Source organism: Schistocerca cancellata, chromosome 5 (genome assembly GCF_023864275.1).
Source record: "Schistocerca cancellata isolate TAMUIC-IGC-003103 chromosome 5, iqSchCanc2.1, whole genome shotgun sequence".
NCBI classification, from domain to species: domain Eukaryota; kingdom Metazoa; phylum Arthropoda; class Insecta; order Orthoptera; family Acrididae; genus Schistocerca; species Schistocerca cancellata.
The window spans coordinates 429,626,750-429,651,344 of NC_064630.1; the positions used below are offsets into that span (position 1 = coordinate 429,626,750).

At 40.0% G+C, this 24,595-nt stretch overlaps 1 protein-coding gene across 1 annotated transcript in view; it reads right to left on the reverse strand.

Moving 5' to 3' along the window:
- Window positions 1-22,213: 22,213 nt before the first annotated feature.
- Window positions 22,214-24,595, reverse strand: part of LOC126189009 (FAD-dependent oxidoreductase domain-containing protein 1-like) — an 82,719-nt gene continuing 80,337 nt past the window's right edge. Inside the window, exon 9 of the mRNA XM_049930820.1 lies at window positions 22,214-22,524. Coding sequence (XP_049786777.1) covers window positions 22,385-22,524 — 140 coding nt within the window. The 3' untranslated portion in view covers window positions 22,214-22,384. The remainder of the gene's footprint in view (window positions 22,525-24,595) is intronic.

The following is a 24,595-nucleotide window of genomic DNA, read 5'->3' on the forward strand; positions in this document are numbered from 1 at the left end:
TATATTAAAAAACAAAGATGCTGTGACTTACCAAACGAGAAAGCGCTGGTAGATAGACACAATAAAAACCACACACACAAATTTCAAGCTTTCGCAACCCGCGGTTGCTTTATCAGGAAAGAGTGTATACCTGTCCTTTTTTCCCCATAAGGTAAGTCTTTCCGCTCCCAGGATTGGAATGATTCCTTACCCTCTCCCTTAAAACCCACATCCTTTCGTCTTTCCCTCTCCCTCCCTCTTTCCTGATGAAGCAACCTTGGGTTGTGAAAGCTTGAAATTTGTTTGTGTGTTTGTGTGTTTTTTATTGTCTCTATCAACATACCAACGCTTTCTCATTTATATATATGGGGTGTCCATAAATAAAGTTCCAATATATACAGGGTGTCCATAAATAAAGTTCCAATTCCAAAACACTGAAAGAAAACTGCTGCTCAGAATGATGCAGGCAGAAACGCCACAGAACAAAAAAATTTTAATGAAAATTTGACCAATGGATGGAACTGCAAGCGTCTTAATGTAAATGAGATTGGCTACAAATAAGAGATGAATCACAATATGATGACTATGGCTTGAGTTGCACATTAATCCATCTGCACCATTCAATATGCATGACTGCAGAAGTTTGGCAGTCAACAGTTGTGGTACTGTTAGTTAGGTAAGCCCATCCACCACAGCAAAACTGTACCATATCAGATGGCAAAAATCAGTTTTTAACCATCCTGAGGACAAAAACGGCATAAAAAGCAAAATGACATCAATTTTTAATTGTCTTGGGGCCAAGAACTGCATAAAACACAAAATGACATAAGTTTTTAACAATCGTGAGACTGGCGAAAGATATGTCCAATTTTCTGTCTATCGTTTTCTGCCACAAGTTAAAATCAAGAAACAGCATGTTTCACAATAGACTGGAGTGTCTCAGGGGTCACATTCAGAATGTACTGTGTAATGTGTGTCTTCAGTTCAGCTATGTTCATAATTGGAGCACTGAAAGCAACATCTTTCAGATAACCCCATAGCCAGAAGTCACATGGATTAAGATCCCATGATCTGGATGGTCAGGCTCTATGGAGTCGACAGCTAATAATTCTAGCAATTCTGAAACGCCTCTGCATTAACCATTTCACTGGCTGTGCAGTGTGTGAAGGAGCACCATCTTGCATAAAAATGATCCTACCCATGTATCCACGCTTTTGATGGGTTGGAATGATGCTGGTGAGTAAAAGACTCCCATAGTGTTTAGCAGTCATGGTACAAGTAACAGGACTCATTCCCTCAAAAAAAATAATGGCCCTACAATAAATGACACAGTCAACCTGCCCCACACAGCCATCTTTGCAGAGTGAAGTGGTACCGGTTCTACATCTACATCTACATTTATACTCCGCAAGCCACCCAACGGTGTGTGGCGGAGGGCACTTTATGTGCCACTGTCATTACCTCCCTTTTCTGTTCCAGTCGCGTATGGTTCGCGGGAAGAACGACTGTCTGAAAGCCTCTGTGCGCGCTCGAATCTCTCTAATTTTACATTCGTGATCTCCTCGGGAGGTATAAGTAGGGGCAAGCAATATATTCGATACCTCATCCAGAAACGCACCCTCTCGAAACCTGGCGAGCAAGCTACACCGCGATGCAGAGCGCCTCTCTTTCAGAGTCTGCCACTTGAGTTTGCTAAACATCTCCGTAATGCTATCACGGTTACCAGATAACCCTGTGACGAAACGCACCACTCTTCTTTGGATCTTCTCTATCTCCTCCATCAACCCGATCTGGTACGGATCCCACACTGATGAGCAATACTCGAGTATAGGTCGAACGAGTGTTTTGTAAGCCACCTCCTTTGCTGATGGACTGCATTTTCTAAGGACTCTCCCAATGAATCTCAACCTGGTACCCGCCTTACCAACAATTAATTTTATGTGATCATTCCACTTCAAATCGTTCTGCACGCATACTCCCAGATATTTTACAGAAGTAACTGCTACCAGTGTTTGTTCCGCTATCATATAATCATACAATAAAGGATCCTTCTTTCTATGTATTCGCAATACATTACATTTATCTATGTTAAGGGTCAGTTGCCACTCCCTGCACCAAGTGCCTATCCGCTGCAGATCTTCCTGCATTTAGCTACAATTTTCTAATGCTGCAACTTCTCTGTATACTACAGCATCATCCGCGAAAAGCCGCATGGAACTTCCGACACTATCTACTAGGTCATTTATATATATTGTGAAAAGCAATGGTCCCATAACACTCCCCTGTGGCACGCCAGAGGTTACCTTAACGTCTGTAGACGTCTCTCCATTGATAACAACATGCTGTGTTCTGTTTGCTAAAAACTCTTCAATCCAGCCACACAGCTGGTCTGATATTCCATAGGCTCTTACTTTGTTTATCAGGCGACAGTGCGGAACTGTATCAAATGCCTTCCGGAAGTCAAGGAAAATAGCATCTACCTGGGAGCCTGTATCTAATATTTTCTGGGTCTCATGAACAAATAAAGCGAGTTGGGTCCACACGATCGCTGTTTCTGGAATCCATGTTGATTCCTACAGAGTAGTTTCTGGGTTTCCAAAAACAACACGATACGTGAGCAAAAAACATGTTCTAAAATTCTAGAACAGATCGATGTCAGAGATGTAGGTCTATAGTTTTGCTCATCTGCTCGACGACCCTTCTTGAAGACTGGGACTACCTGTGCTCTTTTCCAATCATTTGGAACCTTCCGTTCCTCTAGAGACTTGCGGTACATGGCTGTTAGAAGGGGGGCAAGTTCTTTCGCATTCTCTGTGTAGAATCGAATTGGTATCCCGTCAGGTCCAGTGGACTTTCCTCTGTTGAGTGATTCCAGTCGCTTTTCTATTCCTTGGACACTTATTTCGATGTCAGCCATTGATGTGAGCGACTGATGTGTGAGTGGATTTCCCATTGCTCATATTCTGCAATTCTGTTTATAGACATATCCTTGGAAGTGGAAATGGGCTTCTTCTGCCCGCAAAATGTTCCATGGCCATTCGTTGCCCACTTTCATGTGAGCAAGAAATTAGAGAGCAAACATTTAATTTGCTGGCAGATCAGCGAGTAGTGACTCCTGAACAAGGGTGATTTTGTATGGATAAAAATGCAGGATGTTTTGTCATATTTTATGCACTGTGCTCAGATGCATGTTCAACATTTGGACAATTCCCCATGCACTGCATGTTTACACCCAAACACTCGACCCTCCCCCCTGCAATGCTGTGGTGCCATCTTCAACAAATGTTGGATCAACTGCTTTCTTCCCTCTGCCACATTGCATTTCAAAAGAACCTATTCTTCTGAATTTTGTAATTGTTTCTCCAGACCCTTAGCAGACATCGGACCAATGCCTTTTTTCAGTATGAAGAATTTCTGCATAGTTACTGCCACACAGACACCATTCTTGTAAAAGAGCTTTACCAGCAGAATGCAATCCTTCATGTAGATAGTCATTTTGAGCATCTTGGATGCAAGCCAAAGAACAGCCACTTGCCACACATCTGTTGGTGGGTATATTCTAACACTTACAGTGCCATCTATTGGTCAAATTTTTGTTTAATTTATTTTGTTCCATGACTTCCCCCGGCAACAATAACATGCTGTTCAAATTTGACGTAGTTCTGAGCAGCAATTCTCTTTCTGCAGCATTGTGAAACTGGAACTTTAATTATGGACACCTTGCATTGTCCATGATAGAATAGTGGCTCTTTTTCTGAGTAGAACTTGTTAACTGTCTTCATTTCGGCTTTTGTGAAGGATTCTCCTCATAGAAATCGATGCAAGATCTTATGACTGAAGTCCGACACAGCTAAACAAGAAAAATTGTCCCTTTTAGTGTATTCTTAGACTTCGCCAAAGCTTTTGATTCCTTGTACCACAAAATTCTACAAGGCATTTATCAAACCATGTATGGATGGAGTTTCACCTTCAAAACAGGAAGATGAGAGTCACACTGATGGATTGTGTCTCAGGCATAAAACTAAACTCAAAATAGTGGAATTAACATGTTAAAAAAAAAAAACCTCAAGATTTGATACTGGGTCAAATTCTGCTCATAATGTTCATAAATGATTTTCCAATTACTTTAAAGAAATGTTCAAAAACTGTAAGGTTTCTCAATGACATATTAAGTAAGGGCCCATACTCGGATTTGCAAGACATAGCCCAGATGATAGTTAATACTGTAGGCATACAACTGGTTCACAGCAAGCATTTTAAGTTGTAATTTCACAAAAGTTCACATTGTCTAATTTCAAAGAAGCAAAAATTACAAACAAGAAACTCAATTAAGCAAGGGCTCTTAGAAGTATCTCTCATTTTCAACAGTAATAGCACTGTATAAAGTAAATAAATGCACATCAAGCAGAGGCTTTTTTAAGGATCTTGGCATTCTTATACACACTTTCCAGTACATATTGTTAGATACTGATAACAACAATCAGGTTCTGCTGAACTGTGATTTTCACAGTCATATTTCAAGGCATAAACATTATTTTCATGCACATTTTACCTCCTTGTCTACAGTTCAGAGTGAAGTTTTGAATTCTGGAGCAAAGTTATTCACCAGGCTTCCATCTGCCATAAAGCAAGAATTTGGAATCCTCATAATTTCCGATGAAATTTATAATGTACATAATCAGCTACTTCTTCCACAAATCATCTAGATTCAAGGGATAGAAGTTTTTATTAGATGGATGACAAATAGTACTTCACTGTAAATAAGCCTTTCTTGTTACTGACATAGGTAATTATTTTCTTTGGGAAAATGGCACTATATTGATGTAAATATTAAGCTACTAATACAAGATAAACAACAGCTGTTTAATACACTGAGGAAGATATGGTTTTTTACAAAATAATGGTTTTCTTGATAATTCACTATGTTACATTTAGTATTAAGCAGTACAGTTATAGCTTATTGTTAACACAGTGTATGGATTACATTTCTAACAACTATTTCTCTTATGGTAATGTACACCTTGACTTGTTGCATTTCCACAGTGACTCTCCTTCTTGATGAGATCTAAAGATCCCTATGTACGGATGAATGCAGAAATAAATGAACACGTTATCAGAATTTCACCCACATTGGAAAAGGAAAATACTACAATTATAACATTTATGAGATTTAAGGACAGTTACAACATTTGTTGAAAGTGGAAAACAGTTAAGATGAAAGAGAGAGTAATTATCAAGTTTGAGATCTGACAGTCAGCTGCTGGTAGTAGTACAGAAAAAATATAACTTGCCAAATGAAAAAATAATGTTTAGTGTCACAAAAGATAGAGTACCACATTCATACACTACTTGATTTCTTAAACACGATGTATCATATGCAAGTCTTTCACATGGCAATTAGATTTCCTGTTTTTCTATTTCACTTGTTCTTAAATACTGTATTGTATTTTATTTTTATTGATCCTGTACTCTACAAAAGCTTATGCAAAGGACATTCAACAAGTCAATTTACGTGTATACAGGTGAAAGTGATTTCTATTCTTACATTTTAAAATTACAAATAATGTACTTCATAATTTAAATATTTGCATAATACACTTCGTACATTTAAATATTTGTCAAAAGAGTAAAAGCAGCGATGCTCTAAATATGAATTTAAAGATTTTCTAAACGTTTTGATCTCATTATTTGCTTTTACGTTTTCAGGAAGTTCATTATGAAGTCTGAACTCCAATGTAGAAAGTGCCATTTTGTCACAGGGATGTGTTGGTTTGGATAATATGCAAGGTTCTGTTTTGTTTGGTGAAGTGACCAGGAATACTGCAGTTTTTTTAAGTCTACTATCTTTACCTATTACTTTTGTATTAAAGAATATAAGGGTTTCCATAATATGCACGCATAAAGCCTCTATATTTGGCATCAAAACATGTTCCTAATTGTCCTTTCTTGCAGTTTGAATGTTGTGATAACTGCTGTAGAATTTCTTCAAAATGTGACCCCATAAATAAGGTGAGAAAAACAGTGTGCACACTTTATTGTTTCCTCACTACAGCAGGATTTTAGTGAGCAATTTTGCATAACATATTCTATATCCTTATTCTGTCTTAGATTGTTTTGTAGATATAATCCTAAGAATTTGGTTTCTGTAAACTCGTTCATTACTGACAGAGTGAAAATGGATGTATCCTTGTTCAGAGCACTGTGAAATTTCAGTACAATAGCTTTTTTACTATTTATGAAAAGCTGATTATTCTGTGCCCAGTTGCTAAGTTGTTTTATGAGTGTTTATGATGACTGTAATTCCTCCTTATTTTGCCCTTTTAATAGTATTGTGGTGCCATATGCAAATATGAGTGTTTTATGAGCGTCTATGTTGAGAGGTGTCGTCTTAGCCACCTTTCACGAAAGTATTGTTTTTAATGATTAAATTGTCTTTACCTAGTAGAGCAGTCTGCTTTTCTGCTGTCTGGTTATCATATAAATATGCCTGGGACGATTGCAAGGGGAAGCAACTATACTGAGTTTATTTCCTTTTGTATTGTTTTAGCATCCTATGTAGCCCTATACCTATAACCTAATCATGGTTAGCTCTGTGAAGTACAAATGTGTGGTAATTGGGAGTGCATGTAAGACTGTAAAATCAGTATAACTTTCTTGGTCCTTGTTACAGAAGTGTGGTAATGTCCACAGAACTTTAACTTTCAAACTTAACTTGGACCACGACCAGGCTGCAAATGGTTTGTCCTGTTCTTTTTAAAAGCACGTCTTGTGATTGCTCAATTGGACCAAGACATGGACCATGGAATTTTCCATCAAATTTGTTGTGACAGTGCCACGAGATTTAAAAGTGCCGCTACATCAGTACGCGAACTCGGCGATAGAGGCGCTCCGCAGCTCGGTTGAGCACGGGAGCGCCACCTAGCTATGAATGGCGCCGGCCGCACGTCACGGCACGGCAGTTGAGTGACAGATACGGAGTTGGTCGCATGAAACCCACTATTGTTTATACGTTTGTATATCCATGCAATTTATTAGTGATTTAAAGGTTATAACACTTTTTGGAAGGACAGAGAGGCAGGTTCCCGCAGAGGGGCTAACTGAGATAGCAGCTGATAGATCTGTGGGGAAATCCAAGATAGAAATAACGACTTACATATAGGAGTGTCGACAACGCCGAAAGCCAAGAAGTGTTGCCGCAAACACTTCTCATAATCCTCCCAGTCTTCAGCGGCCTCGTCGTAAGGAGGGAACGGAGGCGGAGAAGAGGAAGACAGACGATGAGTAAGCGACGTCGGCAACGCCTGAATAGCAGCCGTCAGCTGGGTTTGTTGTTCAATGAGCGCTTGCAGAAGCTGTTCCATGTCCGCCCAGACATGAATGAACAATTCCCCAACAATGCAGAAAAAAAAAATATCCAGCCTCGTCGCCAAAAAGTGTTATAACCTTTAAATCACTAATAAATTGCGTGGATATACAAACGTATAAACAATAGTGGGTTTCATGCGACCAAATCCGTATCTGTCACTCAACTGCCGTGCCGTGACGTGTGGCCGGCGCCGTTCGTAGCTAGGTGGCGCTCCCGCGCTCAGCCGAGCTGCGGAGCGCCTCTATCGCCGAGTTCGCGTACTGATGTAGCGGCACTTTTAAATCTCGTGGCACTGTCACAACAAAATTCTCATTCAAAATTTTGTTCAATAAACTGATGGGAGACTGAGTAACATGCACTGGCAGTTTTAGTTTCCACCTGACTGGACAAAGCATTAGGTTCCACAGGGTCATTTCTTGTGATAACTGGGTGGTAGCCATTCACACTGTGAGAGGCTGCACCAGAGCACAGTGTCTCGGAAGTTTTAGAAAGTAGTTGGTAACAGTAAGTTGGGGTGTGATGCTGTGGTGAGTAATATGTGCTGCTTCTGAGTGCACTCAGAATAAAACATTGTGGTTGGGAATCTGGTTAATCATGTTTTTTCATAATGTAAGTAATCTAGGCTATTATTAAATTCAAGTATCAAGGGAGTTATGTAGCTAAGTTTTGTGTTTGCACATTTTTATCAGTTTTCAACTTAATTTTTGGAGGGGCAGTTTGGTTTTTCATTACTTATCCCTCTTAGGATTTTGTCATAGTGCTCTCCACATTTTCTTGAGCAGAATGAATGGCCACAAGCCAGGTTCGATGGCAACCATGAGCCATTCTTACGGCAATTATTGGTGAACATACACTATGTGATCAAAAGTATCCGGACAACCCCAAAAACAGACGTTTTTCATATTAGGTGCATTGTGCTGCCACTTACTGCCAAGTACTCCATATCAGTAACTTCAGTAGTCGTTAGACACCATGAGAGAGCAGAATGAGGCGCTCCGCGGAACTCACGGACTTTGAACGTGGCCAGGTGATTGGGTGTCAATTGTGTCGTACATCTCTACATGAGATTTCCACACTCCTAAATGTCCCTAGGTCCACTGTTTCCAATGTGATAGTGAAATGGAAACATAAAGGGACATGTACAGCACAAAAACGTACAGGCCGACCTTGTCTGTTGACTGACAGAGGCAGCCAACAGTTGAAGAGGGTCACAATGTGTAATAGGCAGACATCTATCCAGGCCATCACACAGGAATTCCAGACTGCATCAGGAGTACTAAGACAGTTAGGCGGGAAGTGAGAAAACTTGGATTTCATGGTCAAGTGGCTGCTCATAAGCCACACACCATGCCAGTAAATGCCAAACGACACCTTGCTTGGTGTAAGGAGTGAAAACATTGGATGATTGAACAGTGGAAAAATATTGTGCAGAGTGACAAATCATGGTACACAATGTGGCGATCTGATGGCAGGGTGTGGATATGGTGAATGCCCGGTGAATGTCATCTGCCAGCATGTGTAGCAGCAACAGTAAAATTTGGAGGTGGTGATGTTATGGTGTGGTTGCGTTTTTCATGGAGGGATCTTGCACCCCTTGTTGTTTTGCTTGGCACTATCACAGCACAGGCCTACATTGATGTTTTAAGCACCTTCTTGCTTTCCACTGTTGAAGAACAATCTGGGGATGGCGATTGCATCTTTCAACATGATCGAGCACCTGTTCATAATGCACAGCCTTTGGTGGAATAGTTACATGACCATCCTATGGACTGATCTGCACAGAGTCCTGACATGAATCCTAAAGAACACCTTTGGGATGTTTTTGAATGCCGACTTCATGCCACGCCTCACCGACAGACGTCGATACCTTTCCTCAGTGCAGCACTCCATGAAGAATGGTCTGCCATTCCCCAAGAAACCTTCCAGCACCTGATTGAACATATGCCTGCGAGAGTGGAAGCTGCCATCAAGGCTAAGGGTGGGCCAACATCATACTGAATTCCAGCATTACCGATGGAGGGTGCCACGAACTTTTAAGTAATTTTCAGACAGGTGTCTGGATACTTTTGATCACATAGTGTATCTTCTAGTGTTTTCCCTACATCCTCCATCGCTGTAGCAAGTGCTCAAGTTATTAATGTGGCCACAAGACCAATAACGTCCAGTCTTTCTGAAAACAAGTTTTTTGCTGATGGAACAACGTCCTTTGAATTTATTAAGAAATCAACCCCCATAAGGAAACATAAACTTAAGGTGAATCTTGCTTGTTGAATGATAGCTAAACTTAATAAATGACACAATACCTCATTTCCATCAATGTCCTTTTCATGAAGTATGATTGGCTAGTCTTTTCACTTGTATGCTTTCCACCAATGCTTAAAGAGAATAGGTGCCCTCATTAAGAAACATCTTTTTAAATTATCAATGACATTCATTCCCTGATCAGTCATACTGAAGTTGTTTAGTCAGATTCGACTGCACATTTTCAGATAAATCATAGGGTCGTATGATATACTTTCTTGCTGACTTCAGACAATATTTCATTAAGTGGCATTTACCAATAAAGAGACACTGGCTGCAATTGATATGAAGTACAATAGTGCCACCAAGTCCATTCCCTATGGCAAAAAATGTACCCCACATTTAGAATACTGCTAAAGTTCAGAATTAAGGTTAAGTCCAATAAATAGATTAATAAAATCATGTATGGGCATCTTCAAATATTCAAGCTTAGATTATTAATGTACAGAAGAAACAAAAGTGGTCCTCTAACAGATTCTATGGGTATACTACATATATTTAATTAGATTATATACTGAAAAGTGTTAAAATAGTTTTAAGTTTGACATTAGTGTGTTTAACACTCACTTTTTGCTTACATTTGCTCAATAAGGAACTGATCCAACTGTTGGCATATCTCAAATGCTATACTTTGCTTTGACAGCAATATCCTATGATCCACCATGTTTAAATCTTTCTGTAGGTCAATAAACGCTCCTGCCGATTACTGTTTCTGGTCAATCTATGCACACATGAACAGCTGTTTTTGCTGGCCTCTTATTTCTGAATTCATGTGATTCATTACATAGGAGTTTGTCTTTATTTATAAATTCTATAAGTTTGTCATACATAATTTTTTCAAAAATTTTTTAAAAGTCAGAGGAAATTGCGATGGACCTGTAGTTATTTGCATACTCTCCCACCTTATTTAAAAAACTGAAATTACCTTAGATTTTTTCAAAACATCAGGACAAGTGGCTGCTTCAAATGAGCTGTCAAATAAGTGTATAAGTAGGCCAACTAGGTTTGGAGCACTCTTATTTAAGATTTTTGGAGGGACACCACATTAATTGACTACGTGTGGTTATTTTATATTTATTGAACTGGATTTTCTTATTTATGTTTTATTTTATCATATTATCTGCAACATATTTGAATAGGAAAATAGGAATGCGAGTAAGCTACTACAAACAGCATAGTGAACGCATTATTGTGGCCAAGATAGATACGAAGCCCACACCTACTACAGTAGTACAAGTTTATATGCCAACTAGCTCTGCAGATGACGAAGAAATTGAAGAAATGTATGATGAAATAAAAGAAATTATTCAGATAGTGAAGGGAGACGAAAATTTAATAGTCATGGGTGACTGGAATTCGAGTGTAGGAAAAGGGAGAGAAGGAAACGTAGTAGGTGAATATGGATTGGGGCTAAGAAATGAAAGAGGAAGCCGCCTGATAGAATTTTGCACAGAGCACAACTTAATCATAACTAACACTTGGTTTAAGAATCATGATAGAAGGTTGTATACATGGAAGAACCCTGGAGATACTAAAAGGTATCAGATAGATTATATAATGGTAAGACAGAGATTTAGGAACCAGGTTTTAAATTGTAAGACATTTCCAGGGGCAGATGTGGACTCTGACCACAATCTATTGGTTATGACCTGTAGATTAAAACTGAAGAAACTGCAAAAAGGTGGGAATTTAAGGAGATGGGACCTGGATAAACTGAAAGAACCAGAGGTTGTACTGAGTTTCAGGGAGAGCATAAGGGAACAATTGAAAGGAATGGGGGAAAGAAATACAGTAGAAGAAGAATGGGTAGCTCTGAGGGATGAAGTAGTGAAGGCAGCAGAGGATCAAGTAGGTAAAAAGAAGAGGGTTAGTAGAAATCCTTGGGTAACAGAAGAAATATTGAATTTAATTGATGAAAGGAGAAAATATAAAAATGCAGTAAATGAAGCAGGCAAAAAGGAATACAAACGTCTCAAAAATGAGATCGACAGGAAGTGCAAAATGGCTAAGCAGGGATGGCTAGAGGACAAATGTAAGGATGTAGAGGCTTATCTCACTAGGGGTAAGATAGATACTGCCTACAGGAAAATTAAAGAGACCTTTGGAGATAAGAGAACCACATGTATGAACATCAAGAGCTCAGATGGAAACCCAGTTCTAAGCAAAGAAGGGAAAGCAGAAAGGTGGAAGGAGTATATAGAGGGTCTATACAAGAGCGACGCACTTGAGGACAATATTATGGAAATGGAAGAGGATGTAGATGAAGATGAAATGGGAGATAAGATACTGCGTGAAGAGTTTGACAGAGCACTGAAAGACCTGAGTCGAAACAAGGCCCCCGGAGTAGACAACATTCCATTGGAACTACTGACGGCCTTGGGAGAGCCAGTCCTGACAAAACTCTACCACCTGGTGAGCAAGATGTATGAAACAGGCGAAATACCCTCAGACTTCAAGAAGAATATAATAATTCCAATCCCAAAGAAAGCAGGTGTTGACAGATGTGAAAATTACCGAACAATCAGTTTAATAAGCCACAGCTGCAAAGTACTAACACGAATTCTTTACAGACGAATGGAAAAACTAGTAGAAGCCGACCTCGGGGAAGATCAGTTTGGATTCCGTAGAAATACTGGAACACGTGAGGCAATACTGACCTTACGACTTATCTTAGAAAAAAGATTAAGGAAAGGCAAACCTACGTTTCTAGCATTTGTAGACTTAGAGAAAGCTTTTGATAATGTTGACTGGAATACTCTCTTTCAAGTTCTAAAGGTGGCAGAGGTAAAATACAGGGAGCGAAAGGCTATTTACAACTTGTACAGAAACCAGATGGCAGTTATAAGAGTCGAGGGACATGAAAGGGAAGCAGTGGTTGGGAAGGGAGTAAGACAGGGTTGTAGCCTCTCCCCGATGTTATTCAATCTGTATATTGAGCAAGCAGTAAAGGAAACAAAAGAAAAATTCGGAGTAGGTATTAAAATCCATGGAGAAGAAAGAAAAACCTTGAGGTTTGCCGATGACATTGTAATTCTGTCAGAGACAGCAAAGGACCTGGAAGAGCAGTTGAACGGAATGGACAGTGTCTTAAAAGGAGGATATAAGATGAACATCAACAAAAGCAAAACGAGGATAATAGAATGTAGTCGAATTAAGTCGGGTGATGCTGAGGGAATTAGATTAGGAAATGAGACACTTAAAGTAGTAAAGGAGTTTTGCTATTTGGGGAGCAAAATAACTGATGATGGTCGAAGTAGAGAAGATATAAAATGTAGACTGGCAATGGCAAGGAAAGCGTTTCTGAAGAAGAGAAATTTGTTAACATCGAGTATAGATTTAAGTGTCAGGAAGTCATTTCTGAAAGTATTTGTATGGAGTGTAGCCATGTATGGAAGTGAAACATGGACGGTAAATAGTTTGGACAGGAAGAGAATAGAAGCTTTCGAAATGTGGTGCTACAGAAGAATGCTGAAGATTAGATGGGTAGATCACATAACTAATGAGGAAGTATTGAATAGGATTGGTGAGAAGAGAAGTTTGTGGCACAACTTGACCAGAAGAAGGGATCGGTTGGTAGGACATGTTCTGAGGCATCAAGGGATCACCAATTTAGTTTTGGAGGGCAGCGTGGAGGGTAAAAATCGTAGGGGGAGACCAAGAGATGAATACACTAAGCAGATTCAGAAGGATGTAGGTTGCAGTAGGTACTGGGAGATGAAGAAGCTTGCACAGGATAGAGTAGGATGGAGAGCTGCATCAAACCAGTCTCAGGACTGAAGACCACAACAACAACAACATTTGAAAAAGCTGTTGGATATGTGGAGGTTTGTTACTTTATTATTTCTGGTGATAGTGTTGTACAGTAGGTCCCAGGAGGAATGGTCAGTATTCAGGGGTATGACAGAAATGATCATTCAAAGCAAAAATGTCATAGACATGGGCTCTAAAGCGCATACTTTAAGAACTATGAATACTTCTTCAATACTATGAAACAAATTTCTACTGCAAGCTCTTTGCTTTCCATATTTTGATAGGTGACAGTATGGACCAAAACAAAAAAAAAAAAAAAAAAAAAAAAAAAAAAAAAATCCAGTAAATATAGGCTCTAAAGTGCATACTTTAAGAGCTACGAGCACTTGTTCCTCTCTGCTACTGTTCAAATGTGTGTGAATTCCTAAGGGACCAAACTGCTGAGGTCATTGGTCCCTAGACTTACACACTACTTAAACTAACTTATGCTAAGAACAAGACACACACATACGCTCAAGGGGGACTTGAACCTCCAGCGGGAAGGGCAGCACAATCCATGACGTGGCGCTTCAAACCGTGTGGCCACTCCACGCAGCTTCTGCTACAGTGAAACATCTCTTTTATTGAACATTTTAGAGTCCATGTTTACTAGACAATTTTTTTCTTGCTTTGGTCCATGACTTCCTTCTAAAACATGGAAAGCAAAAAGCCTGCAGAAGAAGAGATTTTTTTCATAGTGTTGAAATGAAGAACTTCTCATAGCTCTTAAGGTATGCATTTTTGAACCCATGTTTACCAGACATTTTTGTTTTGAATGATTGTTCCTTTCATACCCCCTAAATACCAATGCTCCTGGCACATCCTGTATATTTACATGACACTCTGTTTTTACCAGTCTTTTATAACATTCCAGATGACCTTCACTTCATTTGTTGAGTTATAAACATATTTTTCTATCATTCATTGTTTCAGCAAGTCTTATTACTTTTCTTAGTAGTCTGGAATATTTCTTTTTGTAACACGTGTGTAATTCAGGTGAGGACTTTTGCAAGTTGCACACTTTATGTAGTGGTCTCTCTGGCATGAAATCCTCATACCCCATGTGATCTAACTGTTTGTTCTAAAATTACCCCTGTGAGTTGGTGTCCTGTTCCAGGCCGCCTCCACACACATTTTTCTCCTGATTTCCATACCATATTTGCATACCAAATTCTCATTATTAATTTGCATTCTGATTCAGTTTGAGTTACAGAACTTCCATGTGGTTACGTGCTGACCACATTAGTGCTTAGCATGCAGCGCACATTTTCTTGTTATACTGTCTTCTGCTCGTGGTCTTTGGAATTTCTTTTTGTCACATCAGGCTCTGAAACAGTGGTTGTTCCATTTGGAATGCAAGTAAGAGTGAACTGTGGCTGGATTACTTGAGCATTGCGCTATTCCTTAGCACTGGACACACAGGTAGCTGGATGAGCTTTGCTTTAATCCCTGCTGTCCTGTGTCAATAGAACTGTAGAGTGCGGTCAGTATGGTGAATACAGAAACTGAACACAGATAGCTCAAGCCCCGAGTAATTCGTCCATTACGAGCACTCTCCATCGTGGGTGTTAGGATGTCTGGAATTTCTCTTTTCTACAGGGTGCAGAGTGAACATCATGTTGAACCCCAGTTGAAATTCCTAGAGCTTCCCTAAAAAGCAAGGAGATTTTTACCTTCTGCCTGCTCTCTTAATTCTCGGTGCAGATTGGGGAATACAGTTTAACTGCTGGTAGGAGATGGTGATTGTGCCTGGAGGTCCCAGAATAGTGAAAATTTAAGCACCTTTTCTGTGATTGGCTATAAAGATGTACAGGGGTCTTCCCTGAGGTTTGAAGCAGGCGAGAAATGTTTTGGGGTGACAGTCTTGGTCTGACTTTTGGTGGAGAGCTGTAACTCAGTCTGTCCGACTTCAGTGGGTTTTTAGTGTTTGTATGATTCTGATCTTCAAGTTTCACATCATGCTCACCTGTCACGGAATATTTCTGGTGTTTGCATTTGGCAATGGCAGAGACGATGAGCTCCACGTTGTTCAGACACAGCTCCACTCAACACACCATCCATGCTCAGCAGTCATCTATGGTACAGCCATGGCAAAACTGCAAATGCAATGTGCACCTGGGAATTCGTTAGATGTGGCACTGAAGTACATATTATGTCATATCTTGAATATTTTTGACCTGTGTTTCAAATGCTGTTGGCATCTCATGCACGTCTTAGTGCCCAGAAATCACTCATGTCTATGAATTGCCATTTAGATTAAATGACCAGAAACTTATTTGCCTGGTGTTGACTTTTCCATTTTCCCTGATAATTCTGTTGTGTGCTCACTTTTTCCTACCTCTTCCTTTTATTACTGTATTAAAATTATGTTCATGATTTGACGGTTGCAATTGCATGTCCCTTATACAACCAGGCACAGTGTCAACTGCAGTGTTTCTTCTGGTGGTAGCCCTGTTAAACAATCTGTTACCTCTTGTGTGAAATCATTGCAGTTTGTTAACCTCCAGTTAAATTCATGTTCACATGTACTTCTCATGAATTCCCTTTTTATATGAATAAATCCGGTTCAGTATCTTTAATTTTGCAGTTAACAGTTCCTGTTTTCCTTTGTATATTGTGTGCTCAGGTACTTCTACCATAAATATTAGGCGAGGCCTCTGTGGCAACCTTGGGGACTTTATTATGTGTTTCCTTAATATGCAACAGTTGAATTTTATCATGTACTCTAATTGTTACTTGAGGGTAAACTATCATTTTTGGCTGATTTGGGGTGATAACACAGTTCTACAAAATAATTTTTTTTTTTCGTTGCCAGGGAAGTTTGAACGAAAATGGGATATTGTTATGATACTCATTCCGAGTATATTTGTACTTTTTCCAAATTGGCTCTGGTTTTTGAGATATAGGTTATTTGTGGAAATGAGAGTTTCATGTGGATAATATCGACTGCAGGGTCCATATATGGTGTAATGTATTTGTTACCTGTTTTTTAATTAGTGATATTGTACTATCTTTATTAAACAATTGTGCTCAGGGAGTGCATCTGTGTGGTTGAGGATTACTCTCATGCAAACATCACACTGTCAGCATGTGTTCAGTCCTGTTGTGCGGTGCGTGTGTTGAAGATATTGAGGGTTGTGCAGATTTGAATTCGGCAGTACTCGACATTCATTTGTTGGCCGAGGTAATCCCCGCAACAGCCGATAGGTAGCGTTCAGTGTAAACAAGAAAAATGGCGATGGTCGAAAGTCACACACATGTGCAGTGAAGCTTCAAGGAGATAGAACCTTTTCATCGTGACGTAGCAAATAAGAGGTGAGTATTCATTTCACACAAAACAATTAATGATGTTTGTTGGATGTGATTGACATGCAAATACAAGAAAGTTCTGCATAATATGTAGTATTTGTGCAATTTTGTTTTAGGAAAACATGAGTTCTTCACGCCGTCTTTACGTGAACCATCCAGATGAGTTCTGCTACATTTGTGGTGAATACGTTCTTCAAAAGAACAGGAAGAATATCACTCCTTTTGTGAAGGAAGCGTATCTGGCATATTTTGGAATTAAACTTGGAGATCAAGACAAGGCGTGGGCACCCCATAAAGTTTGTAAATGCTGTGTGGAGTGCTTACGGCAGTGGACAAAACGAAAAAGGAAAAGCTTAAACTTCGGAGTGCCTATGGTATGGCGAGAGCAGAAGAACCATACAGATGATTGCTATTTTTGCATTGTTAATGTGAAAGGTTTTAATAGATTCAAAAAACGAAAGTGGGAATATCCCGATTTGGAGTCAGCAAGAAGACCGGTGGTGCACAGCAACGATGTTCCTGTACCAACCTTCACAACATTACCCACGCTAACATCATCAGATGACGAGGTGCACAGCGAGGAATGTACAAGTAGTGGTTCGGAATACGAAGGACGTGAGACACAACCCCAGCAGTTCGACCAGAAGGAGCTCAGTGACTTGATACGAGAACTCAATCTTTCAAAGCAAGCATCAGAACTCTTAGCATCCAGGCTTAAGGAAAAGAACTGTCTTCATCCAAGTGTTAAAATAACAGCTTACCGGACGAGAGAAGAAAACCTTCTTCCATACTTCAACCAAGAAGAGGTTATAGTGTATTGCAGCAATATACCTGGACTTTTACTTGAATTGGGGCTGCCGGAATATAGACCAGAGGACTGGCGTCTCTTCATAGACAGTTCCACTAGAAGTTTAAAATGTGTTCTCCTACACAATGGCAATCGTTACGCATCTATTCCAATTGCCCACTCAACAAAACTTTGTGAAGCATATGCTAACATCAAGATGGTTCTGCAGAAAATTCAGTATATGCAGCACCAGTGGTTAATTTGTGTTGATTTGAAAATGGTGAACTTCTTGCTTGGACAACAAAGTGGATACACAAAGCACTCATGTTTTATCTGCATGTGGGATAGTAGGGCAAAGCACGAACATTGGAAGCAGAAAACATGGCCTCCAAGGGAACATATGGCTGTTGGTGAAGCAAACATCATTAATGAACCTCTGGTTAGTAGGGACAAGATTGTTCTTCCACCATTACATATTAAGTTAGGACTAATGAAGCAATTCACCAAAGCTTTAGACAGAAATGGTAATTGCTTCACATACATCTGCAATACATTCCCTGGACTCAGTAGTGAAAAACTTACGGCAGGAATATTTGATGGTCCTCAAATTCGCAGGCTCATCAACGATACCAATTTTACAAGTGTCATGACTGTCACTGAAGCATCGACCTGGAACAGTTTTGTCGCTGTTGTAAAATGTTTTTTGGGCAATCATAAAGCTCCCAATTACGAGGAACTGGTCAAAAACATGCTCACTAACTTTCAAAACTTAGGAGCTATCATGAGCATAAAATTGCACTTCCTTCACAGCCACTTGGATCGATTTCCTCGTAATCTAGGTGATTTCAGTGAGGAACAAGGAGAGCGGTTCCATCAAGATATGAAAGGAATAGAGGAAAGATATAAAGGAAGATGGGACAGGCATATGATGGCAGATTATTGCTGGAATCTGCAACGTGACTGTTCTGAAGAGACCTATAAAAGGAAAGCGTGCAGGAAGCGGTTCGTCATGGACGGAAAATGATATACTTATAGAGAAACTTTTCAATTATGTTTTATACGTGGACAAATGCCTATCAGGTTTTCATAGAAGCTATTTATAAAGATTATTTTCTTTTTTCATTGTAGTTTGTAGCGCTCGAGTTCAGTATTAGCAATTTTTTCTAATTTTTTGAATAAATCATGCATTATCTCAAAAACTAGAGCCAAACTGCATAAATGGTTGCTATATTCGTCCTCAGCACCACTAACCCATCCTAAAGCCACTCAAATATCCTTGGCAAGAAAATGAGTGTTGACCAGTGTAATCTGCAATTAAATTGACATTTGCTTACCCATGGAGTACTGGTAGAACAGCATACATGCACACCTGTCATCTGGCATAATTTGTGACTTGCCACTTCTTGCTAAATAGAAAGGTTGGACATTATCTGTCATAACTGCTGATCCCACCACTTCTGACAAGATCAGAATGTGAGACAACTCTTCACATAATCAATGCCCAAACATTGCTTTTTGAAAGATTGGAGATGCTTAGGGAATCTTTTCTCACAAGTCAGATGGTATTCAACTTTTCTGATGTAGATAATGAGCACAGTGAAGGTAGGATAAATTCCACTCATAAAACTGGTGCACTGCAATCAGTCTCATAGAAGGAATGAAGACAGGCATAGGCATTAAGACGATTTCAATCATGCCAATAATGGGGGACATGGCCATAACTTGGAAAGACAAGAGACCCAGATTACAGAGGATACAGCACCTGACTTGTGGCCAAGAAACTTCGCAACAACAATACACAACAGTGACAGAAGCCATTCAAGGGAATGAAGCCCACATTCGAACGCATGAATGGCAACTGTAAGAGAGAGGAGGTGGTAGGTAGGTGCAGTCTCTCTGGCTAGGACATTATGACATAAGGGAAGATCTTTTCGAGGTAAAGGAAAGTGTGGAAACTAAGAATCTACACCCTGCCACTGTTATCACAATAGGAGGTATCAATTTAAGTACCATTCGGGACAATGGGAGCCAGATCTCAGTGGTGGCCAAGGTGACCCTCAAGAAGTGTTTGTAAAAGTGAAACTGGCCCATTCTTCATCTTTAAAAGACTAAGATCAAAGGCACAACTGTAGGAATGGTGGCAGAAATGACCAGACAAATGCGCCTCAAATTTGAGTGTCAGGGACACACTCTAGAATGAAATTTTATGATCATTCCAAAATTGTCAGTCATTATCTTTATTGGCATGGATTTCATGTATGATTACCAGGTGTTCCTTTGTCTTAGATGGGAAGAAATCATCCTCCACCAAGGACAGACTATCAGCAGTGAAGTACTTATCGTGTCATATCTTGACTAGTTTCGACCTGCATTTCAAATGCTTTTGACGCCTCATGACTCTCTAGCTTACTTGCAATGTTTCTTTTTCTGAAAACACATGCATCTTAGTATCCAGAGATCACTCATGTCTATGAATCATGCAGGTGCCCTTGGCTGTGTTGTGGATTTGTTTGTACACCTTCCAAAGGGAAGGAAATACATTTCTGGTGCCACTCCGCACTCCACAACATCACCAGAAATGTATTTCCTTCCCTTCGGAAGGTCTACAAACAAATCCACAACACAGCCAAGTGCACCTGCATGGCACCCCCCTATACCAACCTGTTTATGGGCCATCTAGCCTCCCAAAATGCCAAACTCATGGTCAGGTTCAGTTCCATTGATGATGTCTTCATGATCTGGGTTCAGGGCCATGAGACCCTATCCTTATACCTTCACAACCCAACACTACCTCTCACATCTGTCTCATCTGGTCCTCAACCCAGCAAGCCATCTTCCTGGGCACTGAACTCCTCCTCTCTGATAGCTCCACCCACACCTCTGTCCACATTAAACCCACCAACCACCTGCATTTCACCAGCTGTCACCCTTTCCACATCAAAAAATCATTCCCATATAGCCTGGACATCTTTGGATGGTGTATCTCCAGTGACAAGAACTGCCTTGCCTAATATGCTGAGAGTTGTGCCAAGGACTTCACAGACAGCCGCAACCCCCCACCCCAGGCAAGCAGATTGCCTGTACCATTTCCCCAAACACCACCACTCCTAAGAACCAGCTTCACAGGAGTGCCCCCTTTGTCACCCAATGCCACTCCGCACTGAAACAACTGAACCACATCCTTCATCAGGGCTTTGATTACTTGTCATCATGCCCTGAAATGACGGACATCTTACCCATAAGGGCCATCACCCATCCAACCTCCACAACATCCTAATCCATTCCTACACTGCTCTCAATCCCAGCCCCTTGCCACAGGGATCATATCCCTGTGGAACACCCAGGGGCAAGACCTGTCCAATTCAAGCACCTAGCACTTCCAATTCTGGTCCTGTCACAGGCTTATCCTACCTCATCAAAGGCGGAGCCATCTGTGAAAGCAGTCATGTCATATACCAGCTCCACTGCAATCATTGCATGGCTTTTTATATTGGCATGACAACCAATCAGCTGTCCACTGAGATGAGTGGCCACTGCGAAACTGTGGCCAAGAGCAAAGCAGACCACCCTGTACAACAACATGCACCTGAACATAACATGCTCAATTTCAGTGCCTGTTTCACTGTCGGAGCTATCTGGATACTGCACAAGCTTTCCCGAACTGCACAGATGGTAGTTATCCTGAAAACACCTTATCCGCTCCCAAATTTATCTCTGCCTCAACCTGTGGCAGCCTACTGTTCCCAGAACCTCCATCCAACTGTCAACGCACCTGCCCACTTTCCCCTTCCATGCATCTCTCCTTTTTCACTGCCCATCTCCACCCCCCCCCCCGCCCCCACACACACACCTCCCTGCCCCACAGCTTCATAACACTGCGGCTGTTGGCAGTCTAGACCCTGCATGCTGTGCCAGACACAGCTCTTCTCTCCCCCCATCCGAATCCTGCTATCACCTACTCTTCTCTACGTGGTCCAGATTGCTGCTTGAAGGGTGTGTTTGCTGCTTGAAGGGTGTGTGTGTGTGTGTGTGTGTGTGTGTGTGTGTGTGTGTGTGTGTGTGTACTGACTGTTAGTGAACTGTTGAAATAGTTTATATATCCTGACCATAATATTTAACTGTTGTTTTTAAAGACAGGTTGTGCCCAATACTGCATTTTACTTTCAAGCTTGGTATCTGAGTTAGGTAATCACTAAAGGCTGCATTGAAAATTTTAGGAAAGTGCTGCATAAACTCTTTTTGACACAAAACTGATCTAGAGATGTTTCACACGTGTCTGTTACTCGGATGGCAGTATCTACTTCAACATTTAAACTGCGGCCTGGAGCAAGGCTCATAAGGGTCTCCGTTTATACTGTTTGGGAGAAAATCAATGTTGAGCTCTTCACAGAGTACCATATCACACTCCATTTTTTCCCCTTTGTTTAGCAATGATTCCAATTAGTTTATATAAAAGTTCAAAATTTCCAGGTGGTGATAGGTTAACATTTTCTAGCAATAACCAAGCTGAATTTGGTAATTTTTATAGCTGCAATCTAATAGTCTTTTCTTTACATTAATTTGAGTTAAGTCAGGTAGGTCAGTAAAATTTATATTCTCCTTTACGTAAATCGCTGTCCAATTCTGCTTACTATAATTCTACAATAGCAGGTAGACAAATTGAATTTAATTATTTTTGCATGTTGAATAAATTTTCTCTTTTATTAAGTGTTTGAATATTTGCTCATTTTTATGATACAGTATTTTACAATGAAAAACTCATTTTTATATTCAGATGAGAAAATACAGTGTTTTATAATTACACTACTATTTAATATTCAGATCTCATTACCATGTAATGGAATGATTTGCAATCATACGATGTTCACTTCCCTTAGCAACTCATTATACATTAGCCTATCAAATCCAAAACGACTCAAATCTATTGTCTTGAATCCACCTTCAAACATCATTTCCATAACAGCACGTCCAATAGCAGGTGCTTGCTGTATACCTGTAGCAAAAGTTGAGAAAAACAGTCAAATGAGGATTATGTTTGGATAAGAGTATTCAATGGTACAAAAAAATTTTCATTGATTTTACAAATTAAAATTAGCCCAAATAACTGAAATCATGTTAGATGTAAATTATGGTTCTGCATATATTTCTCTGTAATAATCAGATAAGACGTAACTGGTTACTGCATTTATAACCACAAATTTAATTAGATAATTTCAGATGGCTGAGGTCTAGAACACTGTGAAGTGCCCAGTAGAGGATACTTCTCATTGAACTTGTTGTTAGGGTATTTTCTCGTTCCATTTTATTATTTTAGTATTATTTTAGTATTTAGTGTGAGAATAATGACTTCTTAAACACTCCTGTCCATGCTGTAATAGTCTAATGTTGTCTTTATGATGCCTGTGGGAGCGATGGTAGGGGTCGTAGTATATTACCAGATTTGTGACATTCTTCCACGGGTCAAACAAACCTGTCATCATTTGTGCTGACCTTTTTGTATACATTCAATATACCCTGTTATTCGTATTTGCTACAGGTACCACATGCTTGAGTAATATTCTAAACCAGGTAGCATGAGTGTTTTGTATGCAATCTCTTCTGGAGACTGATTGCACTTGCTTAGTATTTTACAAATGAACCACAGTCTGCCATCTGAGTTACCCATAAGTGAACCTGTGTGTTCATTTCATTTCACATACTTACAAATTTTTATACCCAGGTGCTTGCATGAGTTCACAAATTCCAACAGCAGCTCACTGATATTTTAGTATGCGATACTATGTTTTTCGTTTTATGAAGTGCACAATTTTATATTTCAAAAACACTTAAATCAACTTGCCAGTCTTTGCACCACTTTCAAATCTTATCAAGATTTGTCTGAATATTTGTGCTGCTTTTTTAGACAGTCTTCATTATAGACAACTCCATCATCTGTAAAAAATCTGAGATTACTGTTAATATTGTCTCCAATATACAAACTGAACAGCAAGGGTCCCAATACACTTTTCCAGGGCACACCTGGAGTTATTCCTACATGTCAAAGATTCTTCTTCCAACACAATATGCTGTGTCCCCACCAAGAAATACACCCTCCAATCACACCCTCCACTTGATAACAATATTATCATACTTTTACTAATAAGCATAAGTGCGGTATGGAGTCAAATGCCTCAGGACGTTGAGAAACAATGCACCTATCTGACTGGCTTGATCCATGGCTTTCAGAATATCATTGGAAAAGTGCAAGTTGGGCTCCACATGATCAATATTTTTGGAATCTCTTCTGATTGGCATAAAGGAGGTTATTCTGTTTGAGATACCTTATTGCATTTGATCTCAGATTTATTCCAAGATTCTAAAACAAATGCGTTTCACAGATACTGGATATTAGTTTTGTGATCACTTCTGCTGCCCTTATAAATGGGTGTGGCCTGTGTTTTCTTCCATCCAATATGCACAGTTTTTGACCAGAGACCCACTGGCATATTATAGTTAACAGGAGGGCTAACTTCATCTGGAAATTCACCATAGAATCTGATAAGGATTCCATCAGACCACAGAGCTAAGTTCGATTTTCACGGTTTTTATGCCACTGACACCAATATCTTTTTCACTCTTCTTTGGAGTGGTACAGGAATTGAACTGTAACGATACCCATGTTTATTTCCTTCCTAAAACAAAATTTGAATACAGATTAAGTATTTCTGCTTTTGCTTTGCGGGTCTCAATCTCAGTACCTGGACAAAATGCTGCCCAAAAGGCTCTTTAGGTTGTCCTATCTTCTGGGTTGGGTTGTTTGGGGGAAGAGACTGAACAGCGAGGTCATCGGTCTCATCGGATTAGGGAAGGATGGGGAAAGAACCATCCCGTCATTTGCCTGGAGCGATTTAGGGAAATCACGGAAAACCTAAATCAGGACGCGGGATTGAAACATCGTCCTCCCTATCTTCTGGGGTTTAACTATTGAACCCCTCCTGATTCCCCTCAATGAGGAGAGCACTGTTGGTGGAATGGTGGTGTAAGTATACTATGTACTAATGGCAGTATCTGCACACTCTTGAGCG